General features: G+C 37.3%; 1 protein-coding gene across 5 annotated transcripts in view; it reads right to left on the bottom strand.

Moving 5' to 3' along the window:
* Positions 1-20,265, bottom strand: part of NALCN (sodium leak channel, non-selective) — a 237,572-nt gene that overhangs the window by 52,854 nt on the left and 164,453 nt on the right. For all 5 annotated transcript variants that reach the window (XM_083831676.1, XM_083831675.1, XM_083831678.1 and 2 more), the window contains 2 exons: positions 4,761-4,897; positions 2,929-3,070 (listed from right to left, as the gene is read on the bottom strand). In XM_083831676.1, the coding sequence (XP_083687802.1) occupies positions 2,929-3,070; positions 4,761-4,897 (279 nt within the window). The remainder of the gene's footprint in view (positions 1-2,928; positions 3,071-4,760; positions 4,898-20,265) is intronic.

Below are 20,265 nucleotides of genomic sequence, written 5' to 3'. Positions count from 1 at the left end.
GAGCGTCCTCCTTGCAACATCTTTTAGCATGGCTTACTGAAAGTTGTACATCTCTTATGAAAGCGCTCTGAGGTGTTTGTGCCTTCCTCTGATTCTAGTCTCGAAGTTAAGAACCCAAGTCCAATGCTCAAGAGCCAACTCAACTGTATTTTACTAGACACCTGATTTGTTGTAAATCTTACAGCTTATTCGTTTTTGTCCCTTAAAACTGGCTGTGACTGTCCCTGAAGCTCTTGTGAGAGCCATCACAGTGAGATGTCTTCATTTTCTGCCAACTTCCTTTCTTCTCATCCACCCACTCACACAAAAATTATCTGTGTACACATATTTCATCCTGTTCTAAGAATTCACTGAAATATTGGTTAGCTAAGGAATTTCCCAGCATACTGTGAATAATTTTTGTACAACTGTGGAAGTATAAAAGAACACTTCCCTCTGTCTTTGTAAAATTCCCCTTCTCCAACATCTACAATGTTCACGTGATGACATATTTTTATTTTTTAACCCTGTTTTTCAAAACTGTTCTTTTGATTTGGCATAGATGAAAATAATTTCAAACTGATTTTCATTATGGTTATGGGTAACAAATAAATACATTTTTCTACTATTTTGAGAAGATAAAATACCTTAAAATAGGAAGAATTCAATGAAAATCCACTCCCCTCTTACAACTTAAAGCTGCTTTTCAAGGAAGTAGGTAATTATAATTCTGAAAAGACTTACTAAAGCTGTTATATAATAGAACATAGAATGATTTGCTTTACTGATAATGACAAATTATAGGTCAGATTGATTTTGAATGAAAAAAAATTACCATAAATATAGTTGCACATTTTTGGAGAAAGAAAAGAAAAATGTTGATGAAGTGGGAAGTAAGGGAACATATGTATCATATACACTTCCAATCACTTCAGCAGATATGGAATGCAGAAATGCTATCTACATCCAGAAGAAATTGGAGGAGCCAGCCATATTTCAGGCACCTCAGAGGAAGCAAAGAGTCAAACCTGACAGCAGAATCCCACCTTTTGATTCTAACCTATTTTTTTTTCACCAACTACAATGTAAATGAGATATGAAAAATTTCTGAAGCCACTGTCATCAGAAGCAGTGGGAGCGCATCCTAGTATGCAATGTTATCAGTAAAATATTTGTTCAGGTTTCTATTCTTACATACATTCAAGGTTTACATTTCAATGCAACCAGTCATTCCAATCTTGTTTTAAGGATAAGATATTTTTAAGAAGATTTGTCCATACAAAAGTAAGGTTGCTTTGGCAACTGTAACTATAGGAAGCCATAGTAATTACTTTCACAAAATCCTACCTAGTGCTTTCTCCCTCTTAATAGGAATGTGTAAATACCTCATTTTAAGCTACATTTATGAGAAATATTACTCTTCATAAATCCTACCTTTGAGGCATGGAAATCCAAAAGTACATACTAAAAGCAGATTGAATAGTGCAAAAACAATTTGCAAAAACTTATTTCAATTGAAAAAGCGAAGTCAGATCATGCATATTTGCTCTTGGAGGGAAGTGAAAAACTGAAAAGAATGTACCTTTCTATTTTCGTATTTCAAAATATCATTGAATAAACCGTGCCGTTTATTCATGTATCTTAAAAGACAATCAACAATGATTCACTTTTGTGGACAGCGGGCAGAAGAAATTAAAACTCCAATTTAATATACTTCAGCTACATATTAATGTGAACAGATCTACCAAATCATTGCACAGCTCTGCACTGCACACTGTGGAGTTCAGTATGTGGCTCAGACCAAGTTTAAGGCCTCCATTCATCTCTTCATCATGTGGTAGAAATGTACTCTGATTTCCCAGGCATATTGTTTGAGATCCATCATTAGTAATATTTAGTGTAGTTCTGCTGACCCCTACGTTTGTTAGTTAATAATTTCTCCAGTATTTCTGCTGTGCTTGTTAGAGTAGATGGCACCCATATAGGCTTGATTCCTTCCCATGGCCTTGTTTGCTGAAGAATATTGCACCACAGCCCTCCCTCTCAGGCCATGCTGTTCAGCTTTGGCATACTGATGGCACAGACTACACTGGCCACAATGCGTTCTTGCATTGCATTAGGTAAGAAAATTAATAGTTGTTTGTAAATAGGCTCTTTACATACACTATCAGAAGAGCATTGCTTTCCCTAACTCTGCTTCCTGCCTGTACGAATGCTATCCCGAGTTTCAGTTGCAAACCATGTACTTCCATGGTATCTTCCACGGTACACGCTGAATTTTTTTTCTGACCCTGTAGTTTTGCATGGTGCCAGAAGTCACACACATTTACTCATGCTGCTGCACCGTTGTCATCATCATTCCAAGCAGTCCTGATATTTTTCAAAACCAGCCATCCATGCCAGTCCATCTGGGAGACTATCAGCATATAGTACAGTGAGCCTCAAAACTGTTTGTTTATCATCTGTTTTCTAGCAAATCCCAGGCCTACACAGAGGTTAATGCCCTCTAAGTAACTAGAATAATTCTTAGATTTTTACATATCTCCACTGATTACACTTTACCTTGCTTCAGTGAGTGTGTAAAGCACTGTAAAAGTAGCAAGACACTCAGAAATCCACTGTGATATTCATAAACTTTTGATTTTCTACTAGCTTCGCAGTGATTAACAGCAAGACTATTTTAAAAAAATTAGGTTCATAAGATGGATACTTTGAACAAAACTATGTATCACATCCTGAATTTTGAGATGAAGGAGAGAGAATTCAGACAAAATAAGGCTCTACTATGATGTCAGTTTTAGGATACCTAAATTAAGTATAGCGTTTTATTCTGTGTTCAGTTGCCCTAGCTTTTGTGTGCTTTTATGTAATTTGACAAACTGAACAATCTGAGGTCTCTCCTCACAATATTTGAGGATAGACATATACTGCTGTGAATTCTTGATTTACCTTTTGATCAATATATTTGTTTTCTTCAATTCCTGATCTTTTAGAGTGGTCACATGAGGAAGAAGACGCTGAAGGAAGTCTTCGCAGCAGACAGCTGGTATCTTGTTGCTGGCGATCAATAAACTGCTTCATAAAACTTTCCCTTGTGAACAAACAGAGGATATTGATAGATTAAAAACCCAGGAACAGTTAATATTTGCTTTTCTTTACAATGTGTCACAACCCATTAGTGCTAAGATAAACTGTGAGAAATGGATGTACTGACCTACAGATGTATAAATGGACAGAATGAAGAAAAAAACAATTGATAAAACTTACATTCAGTTTATTAAAAGAATCTATAGCTGAATTGAGAAGTGTGTGGCTTGCATGTAGCTTTGAAGAAAATAGTTTCACTCCCTTTTATAATAATTATTTTATTTATTTATTTACCAAATAAAGTGCTAAATATTTGAAGTGCCTTTTGCAGTTTTTGGCTCTTTTGAGCTCATTACACAGTGAGTTGTTACTGCAATATAAATCAAATGCTGCTATAATCCAAAGGAAACATACTTCCTGCAAGAAATTGTTTCTTCAAGATTTCAAACAACATCTGTTCGTATAACTGCTTTGAATGCCAGTATTAAGGCACTTCAGCAATTCTGTGCCTCACATATGCCACGTTTAAAAAGTATTTCTGTTTACAAGAAACATACATTTATCTTGCTGTCTTTTATATTTAATATCATTGCCCTGTTTTCAGTGTAAATTGACTATGTCATAACTAATTTTTATCTGGAGACATAGTTTTACATAGTGCTATAGCTTCAGATTTAAAGATTTAGCATGATCACGTTTAGAGGGTGCCGGGAAAAAACACAGCTAGAAAGAAATTAAAAAAAAAAAAAAGAGGGAGACTGGGAGAGCACCCTCAATATATAAGTAAGCGATATTCTGGTACTAAGAACAAAGTTATCCGTGACTGTTTCCTTGAGGTTTGGAACACTTTTTCCTGACCCTGTTCACCAGCATTATTCTTTGTATTCAGATAAGATGGTACAAACAGATCAAATCAGTTGTACTAGTATCCTTGTGAGTTTAATGAGAATGTAATGCAATTTCAGAAGACAAATAACAGTGACAGCCATCTTTCACATCATCCTATCTCCAAGCATGTGCTCACTGGGATACTGGTATGGGCACAGCCTGACCTGCTCGGCCAGCCTGTGCTGTTTCAGCAGTCTCATCAGCCTGTATCTGCAGCAACAGCCCTTAGACTTCTGTAATAATTGTCTTTTCTTGGCACCACACCAATTAAAACAGTAATATTAATTGATGATCCAGTAGCCAATTGAGGGACCGATCCTTTGTTGTGAGTTTTACAGCAAAATAGTAACAGTGCACGTCCAAAGAGGGGACAAGGTCATCACAATGAAACTGCTGTTCGATGGCCTGCATTATCCACTCTTAATGATTTGCTGCCAGTTGATCTCATCTTTAAAAAGCCACATGAGAATTGATTAGACTGCTAGCTGCCCATTTCAGCCAAGAACCTAAAACCCAAATGGGAGTGGAAGAACAACAATGTAGTTTTCAATCATACTTTACTTGTGTTGGTTCCAGTCAATCTAGTTCCTTTCATGAATATGTTATAATGAGTGCTAGGATTTTATTTTTTTAAGTAAAAGTAAGATAAAAATAAAATGTCAGCTCCTTTCAACTCTGTTAATTCTGTTTCAGTTCTGATTTTCTGAAATATCTGCTTCATCCATAAGCAAAACAGTTAAATATTTTTGGAGCTCTGTGGCACCAGACCAGCTTATGGCATATTAGCAATGGGAATATTTCAATACCTTATTTTTGGAACTGTGAAATCTGAAGGAAGCTTGGAGATTTTCACCATTTGTGGCCTGTTTGGAAATTTTTCAAAGATGCGTAGACGCAGTGGAAGCTTCTCTTTTGTATCTGCATTTGCTTCACTTTGCTTCAGCTAAAAACAAGGAAATGAGAAAAAAAGAAAAAGCAAAAATTTGCTCTGTAATATTGCAGCCTTGTTTTTCATAATTCAAATAATAACAGCAATTACCTAAAGAAACAGAAGATGGCAGCAAAGAACTACAGAGGGTAAATTGGTACTCTATTTTATTGGTCTGCTTGTGCTAGAAGCTGACAAATTCCAAACAATACCATGCCTTTAACTGAAAGTCATAAAATGGGAGGATTGCTAATAATTTTAATTTTAAAATATGAAACATACTAATGCCCTATTCAATATGGTTGTTTCTATGTTTCCTTCACAGTTCCCTAACACTTTATCAAGGAAATAAACATCCATGCTCTTTTCTTATTAGTCACATCTTTCTGTATTTCTTGACAGCCCTAAAATATTCCAATAGAAAATAGCATTTATAAAGGGAGTAATTTTAAAGAAATCTAGCTTTCAGAACATGGAAGTAACAGGAAAATTGCATTTAGATGAGTATTAAAAATAATATCAAAAGACTCAAAAGAATCCATCTACGTCAGCAATTCTGATACTGAGCTGCAGCAAATCTAATGATGAACACTGCATTTGTAAATATCCACAAACAGTTATGCCAAGGAATACCACACATTTAAATACAGAAAAGGCAGATACACCTATGTGGACAGATAATGGATACATCTAATCATATAAGATAAAAGAGATTTGATATGGAGATATGATTCCTGAATTGTGATTACCATATTTGCAACTCACTTGTGTCGTAACAACAAAAGACCAAGTCAGAAGGATTCAGTGAAACACATTTGTTTTTACATTTATGTTAAATGGGAATTTAAACATTGAATTTCTATCTAGTTCTATATATTCAAATATCATGTACCATTTCAGTTAGCACACATCTAATTATTTAGATATGAAGTTTAATTCTTCTTCCCACGCCTGCTTGTGAACACAATCTTAGAAGCTTATACTTTAAAACAGAGTTGCCCGATCAGCACCTGCAGGGAATACTGCTGATAGGTATCAGCTATAGATTTTTACCGTGGTGAATTGCCCAGGAAGTCGAATGGAGTTTTAACTCCCATTTGCACTGCCTTGTGTAATCCATGCTTCCACAGCATGCTATAGAAGAACAACTGCTTTGCTGCACTGTCATGCTATCAGCAACATCACCACTTCCAGCCACAGGACAGTTTAAACTGAAAATCAATTCATATTCGGCTGGATACAAGTTGTCAAGTGGACAGAAAACTGTTTGAAGTGCTGCAAACAAAGATTAATGATTAATGGTAAAGCACAGGGTCAGAAGAAAAGGGGAATGGAATATCGCATAAATCTGTAATATGTTCAGTCCTACTTAATGGCTTCATTAATGATCCTTAAAAGGAAGAAATTATGACATTAATGAAATTCACTTGATATTAAAACGTGGAGTAAAATACCACGGTGGAGAAAAAAGAGGACAGATTTAGAAGTAGGGGCAGGAAATAACAAAGACTGAAAATAATTCTAGAGCAAGAATAAGAGAAGAAACTAAACTAGAACTTGTACTTCAATACAGCATCAAAAGGGCAATTTGGGCACCAATTATGTTACCAGCCAAAGGTTGGTTATGTATTATACAGTCTTAGAAAATGGTACAGAAGTTCACTGCTCCTCTCTCTGCTGCTTTGAGGAGCCTGCACCAGGGTAAGCATTCGGTTCTGAAGACCATTTAAGCAGTCTCACATGGACAAGCCAAACCAGTGCAGAAGACAGACATGGAAAAAAAAGGAGAGAGCTACAGAAACCAATTGGAGCGGGAGAGAAAAAAGGAATGAAAGACTTCAGGGGACCAATATTTATATTTCAGCAACCACAATTGATAGTGAAAGAAGAGGAGGAGATGTAAAATTATGGAAGAAATATTTGAAAATATATTACTTCAAGAATATAACAGTGTGACCCAAGTATAGGAATGAAAAGATGAAATTAGGGAATTTTTAGGCTGAGGATAAAGATGAATATAGTTACAAAGAAATCTAGGAGTGTTTAGAAAGGTCTCTGGAGGGAAGTGCCTCATCATTCCAGATTCAGGCGAGACAGAACCCTTGAAATGCCAGCGTACCGCAGAAAGAAATCCTTCACTGTCACTGAAATGAATCAGATTATCTACCGGGGTTTTTCTGCAACATTGTGCTGTTGAAAAGCTTTGGGAGGGGGTAATTTTTAGAAGAAAAAAGGGTTTTGAGTTTCTGCTAGTTTGCTTTACTGAGAAATCTCTGTATAAATAGGCAGATTCTGGCATGGACAAATAATGTCCCTTGCAGCTATGGACTCCCATTCACAGAAGTCAGTGTACGCAGAATAGAGTGCACACCACAGATTGCAATGCTGCCTGAAGTCTCAGCGCAGAACAGATCAGGGAGAGCTTGGAAACAGGGAACTGTATAGCTGAAGTGATAAGCAAGGGAACAGAAATATCCCCCTTCTAACCAGGAGAATGATCCAAGACAGGCTTTAAAATAACCTAAAGTCAGAGCAGTTCTACCGAATCTCTCTCCAATTACTCATGCTGTGATAATATTACATGTTGGGGAGCGTGAAGCATTTAGCTTCACTGAATTCTTCTCTACACATTTAGGGTGTAATTGTTGCTCTGCATGACACACATCCCATTTTGTATTGCTGCTTAAATCCTTTACATTTCAACTTTCTTTAACACATAACAAACACTTATATTTTTAAAGGTACAGGATTTTTTTTAAAGGTACAGGATTATGTTGAAATATGGTGATGATGGTGCAGAATGTTTCTAGCAACAGCTAAATACCAGGACTTTTTTTCTATGGTTTTTATTTTTTTAGTTATTATTATTATTATTATTAGCAAGGAAATGTGCATGGGCTTGATTTGTACTGCTTAGCTCTTGTCTCCAGCTCCTAAGAGTCTACTGGAAGCAGTTCAATGACATTTTGTCAGCCTGGGCTGGCTAAATTCTCATGTGCCTGCTAGAACAATTCCTGTAAAACCACAGAAGGAATTTATGTCTATTTTCACTATTTCCATGGTGCTTAAGTTTATAAGGGCAGATTTAATGGCACAATGCATACAGTACTACTGTCTGTTCTGAACCTAGATCAGACGTTATTAAAACAGTACCTAAATGGTGGGGAGTGATGGAGAGGAAGTCTTAATTTGGGATTCCACTGGATAATAGCAGTTGAATAACACATTCAGATACAGGCCTAAGGCACCAAGATATCTAGATCTGGTTTACATAACTATCTCAGATGAGTACAAAAGACAACTGATAGAAAGGTACACTTATTGATGGTGTTTAGATTTATTTTTATTTTTTCCAGAAAGACATGATGGCCATGCCTCCATTTGGTTCAAAGCAGTTTGAAGTGAATCCCCAACTATCTTCACTTGCTGTTTGGTGATTTATTTTGTGAGTTGTGTTGGTAAGCAAAACAGATTCTTTTTGGAGGAAACAGAACTGCAAGCTCCACTCCACTCTCGTTGAACACAAACGCAATCCCAATCACTAAGACTGATGGAAGGATCAGAAGCAATGGCTGCTTGTTAGGGTGGCTTCAAACCCCTTGTGCAATGGGGTATTTAGTCCAGTGTTACAACAAATCAATTATTTAGCAAACACACACACAAACACCCTAAACTGCATCTCCTGTTAACTGTGGTGCATCAGCTGCTGCATTGTGATTCTCTCCTGTGGCACAGTTCAGGGCATTAACGGCAGATGACTTCATTCATACTACTACATAATACTACAGAATATTTATTTGTGTTTTCAAGGCTTCTTTATAAAAGGGTGACTGTTAAAATCACCAAGACCTGGGCCCTTAAAACCAAAGAGAACCTGTAAGAAGTTGCTCTAAACACATAAAGTATGGTGGTGAATGTGGAAGAAGGTAGAGGCAGGGGGAATAGAAGACATCAGGTAGTGACTAGTGAGAAATAGGGGCAGGGTCAGCTCTTTAGCACATATCCACACTGGTTATGGTCAGACATTTGCGCTGGGATGGTCAGCAAAGCAATTGCCCTGCTGGAGATAACAGCCTTCCCAGCAGGATGCTGGCATTTCCCACATAATCACACTAGTCCAGCTAGGACAAAAGAGCCACAGCACAAGATCATTCACAAACCATCCCTCCTCTGCCAACTACAAAGACTCTCTCATCCATGTTTTAGAAACTAAAGTGATGACATTTAAAAATTTTATAATATATGCTGTATTAAAGTAATTGAGTGACACGCTATACACTGCTATATAGAACCTGAATAGACGAGTAAAGCAACAAATGGTGGATCTAAATTGTTTTCTATTTTAAAGCATTGTAGTACTATAAACTCACAGATCTCAATCACCAAAATTGTGCTCGGGGCAAAAGTAGCAAGTTCTTTTCAAGTGTGTACTGCAGCTTCTTTGATAGGCAGGCGCTAACAGCCTGGGACATTGAAGTGCTCTGGGGTCAGGTAATATAAATGTGATGACTTTTAACAGTTCAAAGAGCTAACTAAGGTGAGTATCTGTTCATATCACCAATTTGCATTTAGAGACAGAAACATCCTTGAAAGTAATGTTCTTGGCAAGGCAAACTGAAAGCTCAAATTGAATACAGTCATTGAGTTTCTAGGACATTGACACATTGATGGGAACATGCCAGAGGAAAAACAGAGTTAATCATATCCAAAGGGGTAAGATCTACCCTTCCTAACTTTTATTTGTTTCTCTATTCAATTAATTCGGGTTGTGGAAGAAGAACTAGTAACATGCAAAACGTTAAGAATGAAAGATGCACTTTTCATGTAGTCTGTGAAATTCACTTAAACATTGCATAAATATTTCAATGAAATTAAATAATTATGAGAAATGTACTGCGTTACTCAAACTCTTGTCATTTCAGTTGACAGTTTTCATAACAGGCTGAGCTCAATCATGTTCAAAATTAAAAGCTGTGCAACTGATGTACACACAGTTTATTTAGGAACTGGCCAGCTGCCCAGAATACTTTCATGGTGAGTGTGGAAAGTTCAAGCTGTTGGAGAAAGTTCAGGGGGTCTCACTACAGGATAGTTTTAAATTAATATTGTTTGGTACATTAGAGTGCACTGCTATATATCATTTTTTCACTGGAAATATCCCCTAGGGGCTATATTTGAAGAATACAGTTGCTATACACTATCTGTGCTACCCTCTTAGTAGGATATGTGCTGTGCTCCTGCACCACACACTTTGAGCATGATACAAATACAGGACGGGATGAACAACATTACAGACCGATACCAGCACCTATCCAACAGTTTTCCAGATATTTTTTCTCATTCAAATTTTCGTATTTATCATCACCTGATTTGTCAACAGCAACTTTGAATGAAATCCAAGTAATTAGTAATGCTAATTATAGCATTAAATGACACATTAAATTAAACAATTAAAAATCAGAATGGTGGGTTAAATGAGCTGTTTTTTCCCTTTCTGTTATTACTCTGAAGCCATATAGACCTGGTAAATTTTTGGACATGAATGAGAGCTGTACTAAAAGAAGATATGTATGTGGGTAAGCTTTCACAGCCCAGACTCAGCTTTGGCATAAATTTGTGCCAACACATTATACCTATATTGGATTAAAATTCAAGAGAAATCAAAAGTTGTAATGTAATATAAAAAATGCTACTATTTACACCTGTAATTCCAATAAAAATGAAGAAGCAGCTCAGTTTTGTTTGAGCAAACTGCAACATGAAAATAGAATGGCAAAAAAACAATCTGAAAATTAAGGTAAAAAATACTGACAAAATGCAGTAGGTTGAATTTGGGTAAAAATAACACTTTCAACACAGAAAAAAACCACAGCACTTATGACATGTAGATCCTATTAGGTTTGTCTATAATGCTAAATAAAAGGCTGCCAAGGGCCTAACCCTTGCCTAGAGTCCTACCAGCTGACTTCAATCATACTTCATAATATTTGGCTCTCGGTTTCTCTGGGTCTCTTGGGATGGCCTTGAGACATAATTACAGTAGTTATATTTCTGTGCATTTTCCAATTCTTCAAGGCACCTGAAATAAAGTGAGAGTTTTTATGTGCAATTCACCTGAGTCACATTTCTGTGTTATGAAATTTGGGTTGTGAACTGCCTACTCTGAGAGAGACAAGAACTTGCGAGTTCGCCTGAAAGCACGAGGCTTTCTGGGAGAGCATGACAAGGACTGAGTGGCTTAGAGGTGACAAACCTGGTGAAACCTTGTCCATGCTTCCTTTGAAAGCAGTCCCTCAAGTAAACTATTCCCTAAACTAGTCCCAAAGCATTGTCTGGGAGAAAGTCCAGGAAATCCAGGTGGAGGCCCAAGACAGAGCCAGCCATGAGCAAACAGTTATGCAGCGTGCATAGACAAAGGCTCTGTGTTTCAGCTTGCTCTAGCTCTCGTCCTCTTTTAGTTAACAGTCTAGATGTACCAACTGTGCATTTTGCCCTTTGGGCTCACCTAAACAAATGGGGACATTGCAGGCAATAAAAAATTCTCCCATGTAGCAACTATAAAACAGAACCTAAATTGATTTTAACCACATTCTGTGGTGCCTTGGGGAATTTTCACTGAAATGTAACAAAAAATATGATTACAGTGGTGCTAGCATTCACAGCAGAGACTGCACTGTTGATAATCAAAGGGTAAAATAAACTGAAAAAGTTCCTAGCAGATGGAGGAACAAGATTACACATATATTTCTCATATGCACAAGATTATTTTTTTTATAAACAACTTTTATGTGTCACAGGGTTTATACGCTGTGTGTAGTATGATTGGATGCTGTGATTGCTATTTCCCAATTGTTCATTTAAATAACTTTTTCCTCAATTTTGCATGAAGTCTCCCAAATTAATAAGATATTGAGTAAAGTTTCACAAATGTGTTTTCTTAATAACTTCCTTTCAGTAATTGTAGCTCCTATCGGTTCTTCATGAACAAATGCTGCTGAAAAGATGTGATTGCAATTCAAATGGCATAAAACTCCTCTGGCAAAACTCGGCTAAGATTTAGTCCATTTATTTAATAGAGGACAGGAATCCAGTGTGTCAGAGAGTTTCCCTTTGATTGAGATAAATGATTTTTTTCAGAGCGATTACTTCATATTCTCTACAAGCTTGGACAAACATTGCTATGTTGATTAAACTTCAGCCGTTCTTCCATTTTTTTTCCTATCTTTTGGTGACAAGAATTGTATTTAAAAAAACAATTGAAATCTGTGATTCTGCACAGTCAGTGACCAGATTCAAGGCCTAGGAATGTGCTTACCAGACCAGATTCAACCTCCATGCCTTCAGACTGAGGTACCTACCTTAGTTAATTCCATTTTGATTGTTATAGTCTCTTTATAGCCAAAAGACACAAGTACACACTTCATAGTGGTCAGTTCAGGTAGTGGGTTTGCTGTGTATTTCGGCCATGCTTATCTTTTTCCATTGACTAAACAGGGAACTTAAATCCAGCATGTTTTTTAAGTCACATGTGTGATGCCCAGTGAAATAGATAATGGAAATGAAACATACATTTAATGCTAACATATTAACTGTTCTTTTAATAGCTTTTTCACATAAAAATTGCATCTTTGCCACTTTCATATTAATTATTTTTCTTTTGGGGTAAGTAGCAGAAATATCTTTGTTTCCATACAAAGGTTATTGAGTCACAGAAGAATATCCATTATAATAAAAACATGCATTACATGCTCCATTTCATCAGAGGAAACTGCTTGAGACTTCACCACAACTAGGCACCATTATTTGTTATGAATTGTATGTCCTGATGAATAAGCAACTAACATATTCTCAAGTGAACAAATGCACAAGATGTATGGTTTCTGCTCTTGTACAAACAGAATCATTCAATATTGACTAGGTACAATGTGTTAATCTTCCAAGACATATGGCAAGATTAATTACAACCTGAACGGGTGTTTCTGTCTGGGAAGCAAAGGAAGTAGCATTGCAGGGAAATTCAGAGACTCTTAATGTTTGCTTACCTACTCCAGACCCTGCACAAAGGAAGATTCATGGAGGTAGCTCTGTAAATGGCGCTTACTAACATGTTGTCAAGACATACAAATTCATCTGCTCTGCTAGGTTCACAGAAAAATAGGGCCAATCTGGGAAATGATAATTACAGACAGACTTTCAAAGGTTCTCACCACAGGCAGCTCCCATTTAGTTAAAAAGGAGCCGAAGAGAACCGGGCTGTGATTGACCAAGGAAGTCATCATCTTGACCTCCTATCAAGGTACAGACAGTGGGAAGCATAAAAAATGCAGAATGGTACTGAGGTCACATGGATAAAAGACTCAATCTGCAGGGAATCTGTGTATCTCTGCCCACAGCATGACCAAAAAAAAAAAAAAAAAAAGTAACTTTCACTAGCAAATTATAGGAAGACTGGAATTTGATGCAAAAACTTTACTCCTTGTAATTCATTTAGGTCGATTAATGGATTAATGCATTGTCCTGGGGATTACACAGGATGGATCATGAGTAAACTGGTGTGGAGATACAGCATATCCAACCTGATACACTCCAGAAGCCCCTTCCAACCTGGACTTTTCTATGATTCTATTTTGGTGATAGTTATCTGACCCAAGACAATTCTTCAACTGCTTTCAATTTCACTGTTGTATGCCTGCATCTGCCATCTCCTGATAACTTGTACTTTCATTCAAACCATTACCGGGCTCTGTTAGATTCTGTGAGAGTATAATTTATATAACTTAGATTTAAGCTAGTATTTGCAATCAACACGGTGGACCAAGTTCTGCAATTGAATATCCGTAACACTGAGAAAACATAACTGAACTTGAGAAAAAAATCAAGGCTGAAGCTTGAGGCCAGAATACAGTATATTTCTTTAAACAAGAAAGACTCTGTCTTTGCACAAATGAGCTGCCCCTTGCTTTTTCAGCGGTTTCTTTGTTTTGAATCAGAGGCAGTACATTTTACTTGACACAGTTGCCCTGAGTTTTAGATTCATTGCGGTTTTACAGTATTTCTCCAGTACAGAAATTCACACATAAAATCAATTTAAACAAAGAACACGAAGAGGCAAACCTATATGAGTAATAATGGGAAGGCCACAGAGGCTGATGCAAGCTACTTCAGAAACCTTAGCTGGACTAGATGAAAAGAAAGCTTGGTGTTACTTGCTGTCCTTTCTACCATACAAGTTTGCTGATGAAATTTTAGCTGGGGCTGGAATTATGCATCCTGCTTTTTCCCTTTCACAGGCAGTGGGAATGGTTCTCTTTGTGTTCATGTGATGATGGATTGCATCTTTGGAGAGGAAGATATGGCATGAATTCTCCCTTAATTCTGAAATAGTGCTTCCATTTGTTGGATATTATGCAGCAAAAACTGTGTGTGCTTCCTCATCTTCTGTCATGTTTTTAAAAGAGTGCCTGATTCATTCTTGAGGATTAGTGAGCAAAGAATTAAATCTCATGCAAAGCCTCTATTTTTGTAAGGATCGTAGAATCACAGAATCATAGAATCATATAATGTTTTAGGTTGGAAAGGACATTAAAGATCATCTAATTCCACTCCCCCTGCTGTAGGCAGGGACACCTCCCACCAGACCAAAGCCCCATCCAGCCTGGCCTTGAACACCTCCAGGGATGGGGCATCCACAGCTTCTTTGGGCAACCTGTGCCAGTGCCTCACCACCCTCAGAGTAAAGAATTTCTTCCTTACAGCTAATCTAAATCTACCCTATTTTAGTTTAAAACCACTACTCCTTGTCCTGCCACTACACTCCCTGACAGAGTCCCTCCCCAGCTTTCCTGTAGGTCCCCCTTAGGTACTGGAAAGTTGTTATAACGTCTCCCCACAGCCTTCTCTTCTTCAGGCAGAACAACTCCAACTCCTTCAGCCTGTTTTCATAGGAGAGGTGCTCCAGCCCTCTGATCATCTTTGTGACCCTCCTTAGGACTCATTCTAAGATGTCCATGTCCTTCTTGTGCTGGGGGCCCCAGAGCTGAAGGCAGCACCCCAGGTGGGGTCTCACGAGAGCAGAGGGGGCGAATCATCTGCATTGACCAGCTGGCCACTCTGCTTTTGATGCAGCCCTGGACATGGTTGGCTTTCTGGGCTGCAAGTGCACAAAGGATACAAAGGTTGTCTACAGTGTTTACAGAAGTACACAGATCCACAAGCTCCTATGGGCCTAAGCCAGATCAGAAAAGGCAATGCAAACTTGCATGACACAAATGAACCCCAAAGAAAATATAGCACGGATTTGCAATTGCCATCAAAATAATGAGCAATGCTACACAAGCCCTCTCCTTCCTTCCAAAGACCAACAGGATTGTCCCTTGCTTCAGAGGATGGAACATCTAGAATCACTATGTGCGCTGGGAAGCACTTGCATTTTTTTTTTAGGTATCAATGAAATAAAAAATAAAGATTAGATGGTGATATAAAAGCTAGGTAAGTATTTTCTTCCCTAGTGATATAAAATGAAGCAGCAGCAGCTTACATTTATATTTTTGTTACTGCTACTCACACATTCATAGTCAATCGAACTCCCATCTCTCCTCCTTGAAAAGTGTGTGCTTTGACTATGATCATTGACTAGAATTTTCGAAGGCCCTTATCTGATACAATAAAATCTTCCTCCAAGAGAAACCCTCTTAAATTCAATGTGTGTTCTTGACAAATAATACAGTACTGCAAATACCAGGCAGTGGCAACTTCTGAATTAATACTCAGATGTTTATTTTACCACTGGGCAGAAATATATAAGCCACAATTTATGATCCAGTTATACTGTTTTTAAAAAAAAGATGGTAGATGAGGTAAGGGGTGGAATAAACAAAGATGGAAGCTACAACCTTCAGGGAGACTTTCAAAATTTTTTTAGTTACTCAAAAGTAAAGACTCTGGCACAAGTAGTTTTCCAGCTGACCACATTTTTCAATTTTGGAAGGACAGCTTGTTTTCTAGAAATGGAAACATTCTCTGTTGGGTTTTAAAATAACACTGCTTTAAATACTCTGTATATGGCCTGTGAATGGAGGACCAACATGTGGTTTTGAACTTCCTAGTATCTTCCCTCTATGATGAAAAGATGGATTTCATCCATATTATGTAGTACTTAAAATTCAGTTTGGAACCATTATTGTACTTTCCATTTGTTAATAAAATGTGCTCAACACTTATCTTTCCTACCAATTGTTAAAAATCCATTTACATGGCATCAGATATAATGGAAAGGTAATTTTTCATTTTTATTCTATTTTGTAGTTATTTCCCATTTGGAATTACCTCAAGCACTATCCTCAGAATAATAATACTCTGGAGGCAAGTAATCTAACTAGGCTTTAAAAAGCTCCTTGATTTTCACACACACACTCACATATATATATATATATACATAATGTCATGCCAAGAGGGTGTTTAAATTAGATATACCAATTATAACACCTTGTTCACACAATATGTTCACAAAAAAATCCCTATGCTGAAACTCCTACTTCAGTGATGAAACCTCAGCACCCAAATTTTGGAAGTGGCAGGTTCGATGCTACTGCTGAAACTGTCATTGGCATCTTCCTAGATCTGCTGAGTGTCTGGTGGTGCTTGGGGAAAGGCACCAGGATCAGGCTCTGTGTTCTGACCATCCTAGCCCTATCAGGACTGGATTAGGAATACCTCGATTTTTTGCCTTTTAGCTCTTCACTGTGCGATTCTGAGGAGAGGAGAGGAGAGGAGAGGAGAGGAGAGGAGAGGAGAGGAGAGGAGAGGAGAGGAGAGGAGAGGAGAGGAGAGGAGAGGAGAGGAGAGGAGAGGAGAGGAGAGGAGAGGAGAGGAGAGGAATTAAAAAGAAAAAAAAAGACAAAAAGAAAAAAAAAGAAAAAAGGAAAAAAGAGAAAACGAAAAAAAAGAAAAAAGAAAAAAGAAAAAGAAAAAAGTAAGAAGAGAAAAAGAAAAAAGGGAAAAAAGAAAAAAAGAAAAAAGAAAAAAAGAAAAAAAAGAAAAAAAAAGGAAAAAAGAAAAAAGAAAAAAAGAAAAGAAAACCCCATTCACACTTAAAGGTACAACTGGGTCACCAAGTGTGAATATGGTTTTGCTCCTCGCTGAATAAAGGAGTTGTTAATAGCTCTGCCAAAATGATGCTTGCATTGCCAGGATAGTGACACTCCTTAGTATTAATAGGAGTAAGGTCAGAACTATCTTCTGAATGAATAATGACTGTATCTGGATGGCCTGGACTTCCCCTAGAAACAGCTTGCTTTCAAATACTAAGCTGCTTCGCCAGAAAATACATCTGAGGAGAGGAAATGGAGACACAGAGGAGGCAAAAAGATGGACTCCCTGAAAACAGCATCAGTAAGCCAGCTGAATGCAGGGAGGCAGGACTTCTGATTATTTCAGACCGTCTTGCTAATATATATTTTTTTCTGTTATTGACAAGATGTTTGTATTTCATGTTAAAAAAATGCAATTTCCAGGAAGTGGTGTTATAGAAATTCTATCCTATGCTTAGAAAAATCTTATAGGTTTTGCAATGGATATTAAATATGACTTATTCCAAGATGTGTTAGTTAAACTGCCAAATGTGCTTGCAAATGCAGAACGCTTTAAATAGACTTACCCAGTGAACTGAAAGTTTGGTCCGATTGCAAAGCTGTATGTACAGTTATACAAAAAGAGAATACAGTGGAAGTAATAACAGGCACTGTAGGAAGGAGAGAGCAATAGGGAATTGTTTGACTGGAATAACTACACTTTGTAACAAAAAAGCTAAGGGGCATCGTAGGAAATAATCAAGTGGCAGATTCATAAATATCTCTTCACATAATGCATAGTAAAATTTATCATTGCTACTGCACACTGTAAATGGTAAAATGTACATAGATTTGAAAATAGATTTAACAAATACGCGCAAGAACTGCTAAACAAAAATACAGCACGTTAGGCACAGGAAGTTCCCAAGCCACATATGCCTGGAGAGAGTGAGTATCACTGAAGTATGAAATATCACTAAGAGAATGAAATACTACTCACTGTGTGCCTTCCCTGTTCTTCTGCTATTCCCCAGACATCTTTATTGGCCTCTGCCAGAGACTGCATATTGAACCAGAACAATAAATTTTTTTCCCCCCATTATAGCTGTTGTTACATTCTGAACCTACAGGCTCTTCCTTGGAAGAACCTTCATAATAACCTTTTTCTCATTATGAACCTTCTCATAATAGATGTTTAAGCACAATACTGGCATTACTTTTTCACCTGAAACATTGCTAGTGAAATCGTATCAGTCATTGGTCAAAAGAAACCACCAAGTGACTGTCAGTGCCTTGGTTTTCCTTTCAGATGACTGCCATGTTGGGACCAATCTAATCAGGGCTAAAAGGGACACACAGGTTACCAGGAACTATCCCTGCCTCAGAAATAGCGGTTCCTGAGGGAAAGGGCTGCAGAAGGCTTCCCTCTGATGTCAGTGACCATCATCTTGCATGAGTAACATCAAGTAAAATCGTACTCAAAGAGCAGTAGTTTTAGGGTAGAGGCACAACATGACTTATATTTGAACTTGGTATACTTGGATGACCAAAATAAATTATTTTAATGATAACTTTTTCTCTAAGGACAGTCCACTGCCATTACAAACAAGATATGTATGTAAGTACCGCACACCATTCCGTTATTGACAATAGATAAAATAATCTTGTGGAATTACAACATGCCTGGTGAAAAAAAAACCAAAGTACTAAACACAAGAAGTCTCATTAGAGGTGCTGTGTTATATATGGCACTGTAGGAGCTGTTAAAACTTGAGGATTTTTTTTTTTTCAGAAGCAGCATTCTTATAAGGCATGCATACAAACTTTCAAGCTTTGGGAATACATTCAGCACTTACATAGAATTGACCTGATTTTGAAAGGGATCTGTTGTCATTCTGCAACCTGCAAAAATCAGGGCACTTTGAAAAATTCTGTATATTTGACAAGTTTATTGCGTGTGGGTGGGTGTGCACACCTGCATTCACATATGCATATATAAGGAAGGTATTTGCAGGAGCAGAAACGGAGGAAAACTTTTATGGTTCTGAAACCATTTGTGCATATGTGTCAGTAAATTCTAAATCATATAAGCTGCTAGTATGTTTATACATTTGAAAACAAAAATATATATTACGTTTTTGTGGTTCGACAGGAAAGCAGACACAAAATATACATTTAGGATACGATAATCATATGCCTAGAACAGAAAAATATGCATCTGCAAAAACACTCAGGAGGTCTTCATATTCTTTACTCTTTTCAAATAGCATAAAAACAACTGCATAAAGAAAAGCTTGTCCTGACATTTTGATCAGTGCTTTTTTGCCCCGAACATAACTGCTTATACCACTGCCCAGAGGGTACCTCATCTTCCCAGAACTCACATGTTATTTTTAGTGCAGGATGGAATGTAGCACACTGTAAGCATTCTACCTACCCCAAGGCACTGCTGGTATAACCAAAAAATATCTGTTTCAGATATTTTTTTCTTTTTTGAATGGCTTTAAAGATAAATATTAAGATTCTTTAGTTTTTTATCTTTTTTTTTGTCTTTTTTAAAACCTGTGTGAAATATTTTAAACAAGACTGAAGTACATGTTTCTTTTCAGAAGGATATGGTCAATGCAAATGACAGTTCGCCTCTCCATTCTTCGTTGCGAACTGCATTGTACCTTTTCTACTAGTTCTTTGTGTTAGTCTGCTCTCCCATCCTAGTTTTTAGCCTGATGCTTGGAGCCCTCTGATCGGTAAGTTAGTGAAATTAATTGCTATTGGCTTGTACGTTTAATAGCTGCACTTCTACAAACATACTGCTTCCATGTGTAGGGACGTAATATGAACCTAAAGTGACTGAATTTTGAATTACTTCTCCAGTAAAAGTTGCTCTGTGACACTGAATTAATTTCTGTCAACTGTAAGCAATTAGCTAAGTAACCTAGCTTAGTAGAACAGGCACCTGGACTCCAGCTGCAGGAAACAATGAGATGGAGAGAAAGATTTGAAGAAGACAATTTAGGATACCTAAGATCTCACTCTGTCTCTGGAGAAGCCTATTCCTCTTCATTGCTCAGAGAATGGAGGCAACAACTATACTGATAAGGCCAGAAGTTAGAGACTGTGAACCCAAGCCTTAAAAGTCAGCTCCTACAGGACTAGTGTTAGTGAGTTTTAGCAAGATCTAGGCTTCAACATTTAAATGATTAGCTGTGAGCATTTATTATTTAAAATTCTGTATACCATTTTATGATGGCTTTGATTTAGTTTAAGCATTTACATGACTGGCTCAATCTAGTACATATGTCACTGTATTTTAAG

This window comes from Anser anser (assembly GCF_964211835.1).
Source record: "Anser anser genome assembly, chromosome: 1".
NCBI lineage: Eukaryota > Metazoa > Chordata > Aves > Anseriformes > Anatidae > Anser > Anser anser.
This window is presented reverse-complemented; position numbering and strand designations above follow the sequence as displayed.